Source organism: Penaeus vannamei, chromosome 15 (genome assembly GCF_042767895.1).
Source record: "Penaeus vannamei isolate JL-2024 chromosome 15, ASM4276789v1, whole genome shotgun sequence".
In the NCBI taxonomy this organism is placed as follows: Eukaryota; Metazoa; Arthropoda; class Malacostraca; order Decapoda; family Penaeidae; genus Penaeus; species Penaeus vannamei.
Window position 1 is genome coordinate 5,567,340 of NC_091563.1, and position 2,500 is coordinate 5,569,839.

Consider the following 2,500-nt stretch of genomic DNA (forward strand, 5'->3'; position numbering starts at 1 on the left):
ACAAAATGATAGAAAAAAAAACAAGTGTATGGATAGATCATATAGAAGAATGAATTGATAAATAAACCTTGGGTTTTACTAATTTTCATTTTGTAAATCAGTTGGGTAAATTAATAAAACAAGATACTGGATGAAGGTTTTTACATCTAGAAACATAACTGACAAGCACCATGCTTGAGTTGCTTCCATATATTAATATTGAACCTCATTCTCTACAAATTTGTTAGGTTTCTTGTTTTCTCTTCGAACCTGTAAGCACCATGCTTATCTTCGGTGCACTTGAGTTGTGCAGAAGAGGCAAAGAATAAGACTTTATTAGACCTTGGGTAATGGTATAGTTGCTGACCAGTGTCTTTCCTTACAGCTGGTAAACAAAATGGTGGCAGAGATGCTTGGCGTCCCAGGGATCAGTCGAGTGTTATATGACTTCACCTCCAAGCCACCAGGAACAACTGAGTGGGAGTGACCGTGCCAGCACCATCTCCATCAGCCGACCGTGACAGGCGGCTGAGGGACAGGAAGTGCTAGATCTCATGTCTCCTTTCCTTTGAGATTCAGTGGTTGCCTTGGACAATTAAAGAGTGTGCATAGTAGTGTGTGGTCGTAAGGTCAAAATAAACTTAGAACTCAGGTCAAAGGTGTGCATGAACACAAGTGATCTCCTCCCTTTCATTGCTAAGTGAAGTGTCAGTGGGGAGAGAACAGATAGAGAGAAAGAGAGAGAGAAAAAAGTTATTGTTGTGATTGTAAAGACAATAAATGGCACCTCATAAATCTCATTGCATAGACAAAATTTTACAGTGAGATTCATTATACATTTTCACCAAAATATAAAGAGAACTGAACTTTTGAGTGTACATTATCACCAAAAAAAGGAAACCCTGATAATGCTTTGCCACAGAAGAATCCAAATACCTGTTTAGGCATACCATTTATATATCTGCCTACAGTATGGTAACAGCTACCGGCCAGTCGTTGCACACAGTTTTAAATGTTCCTTTTTGTTTTTTATGGAGAGCTTTCAATTAATTTATATCTACAACTCTTCTTTTTACTTTTTCTTTTCACTCAGCTATTTTTTATATATTTCGCCCTGTTGTTATTTTTGCAAAAGTGGCGCTTCAAAAGTGTGTGTCGACCCCGAGGCTTTGACCGGAGCTCAGGGTTCGCTCATGTGTGTGTGCATGTGTCCAGTGGTGATGTGCACGGCGCTGGATGACTCTGGTAGCTCAACATGGCTGTGATGACTAGACCGGTCGCCATGATGCGGGTGGGTGCTGGGGAGAAGCTCCTGTCCAGCCTCTCAAAGATGTGGGGTGGGGATAGGGATATGGGGGTGGGCTGGGGTAGGGGGATAAGAAAAACAAGGGGTGGGCAAGGGGATATCATGGGGGATTCAAGATTACTGAAAAAAATTAAGAAGATGTAAAAGTAGACGATGACAATGACAATGAAGAAGAAAATAAGGAAGGATGTGATGGTACAGTTTCTCATTCATTCCAGTGCTGTGTACATGCATTGAGCTTTTGAGCATGGAAGGTAAATATGCAGTAATGATCACATAGGGCGGGCCTGCAAACTTGAACTTCACAGCATGATTTCTTAAAAGAGAATGGTTGCAACTTTGTGGATGAGAAACAGAACTATTAAGCTGATATTTGAGTTTATTTCCAGTGATTTTAATGTATGTAGTTATATTAGACATTATATTGGTAATGTACAGTCTTTTGAAATTTGCTCTCAGAGATCCACTTAAGAAGCTAAAGAACTTTCGAAAGTGTTTTGCACAACTATTGTGTTCATTTAGATGGAAGGAGCTAGAAACATTCGGTGAAAAAAAAAACATTTGGCAGTTTGATTGTATTATAATTGTTAGTTTTTTATCACTTGCTTTATGGATCTATAATACCTACAAAATTATATTGAGAAATAAATATGACTTTAAATCTTTTTGTCTTTTCTTTTGGCCAAGGTTGTTTATAAATTGTAATTTCTTACATCCCAATTTAGGTATTCTTTGACATGTATTTGATTTGTGGGCTCAGGTCCATTAGTGAGCTGTGTCACCAACAAAAAGGATTTAGAACCAAGGTTTATAAGCAATGAAACAACAGTCCTTTGGGAAGTATACAGAGGATCATTACAGAAATGAAGAAATAAGGATTAAGACCAGTATTTTGTTATCAAGTTAGGTATATTACAGATTATCACAAAAATAAAGGATTTAGGAAAATGCTTTTCTTACTATCATACTGTTGATCCTTTACAAGTGCAGAATTTCTTTTAACATTTTATCAACTTATGTAAATTACAAAATTACAAAAAAAAAGAAAAAAAAGTATAAAGTGCAAGGGAAAAAATCAAAATACAGCCAAAATGAGAAAAGATAAATTATCAGTATTCAGCAGCAGGATGAGGTTTCCCTTCTCCATTATTCCCTCATAAACTTTTATACTGTTTGCCAGTGAATTTAGACATTGTTTCTCCCTTTTTACCAGTA

The 2,500-nt window shown here is 37.0% G+C and overlaps 1 protein-coding gene across 6 annotated transcripts in view; it reads left to right on the forward strand.

Annotated features, from left to right (window-relative positions):
• Nucleotides 1-1,948, forward strand: part of bur (GMP synthase burgundy) — a 39,272-nt gene extending 37,324 nt beyond the window's left edge. For all 6 annotated transcript variants that reach the window (XM_070130402.1, XM_070130401.1, XM_070130404.1 and 3 more), the window contains one exon: nucleotides 365-1,948. In XM_070130402.1, coding sequence (XP_069986503.1) covers nucleotides 365-466 — 102 coding nt within the window. In that variant the 3' untranslated portion in view covers nucleotides 467-1,948. The remainder of the gene's footprint in view (nucleotides 1-364) is intronic.
• Nucleotides 1,949-2,500: the final 552 nt, after the last annotated feature.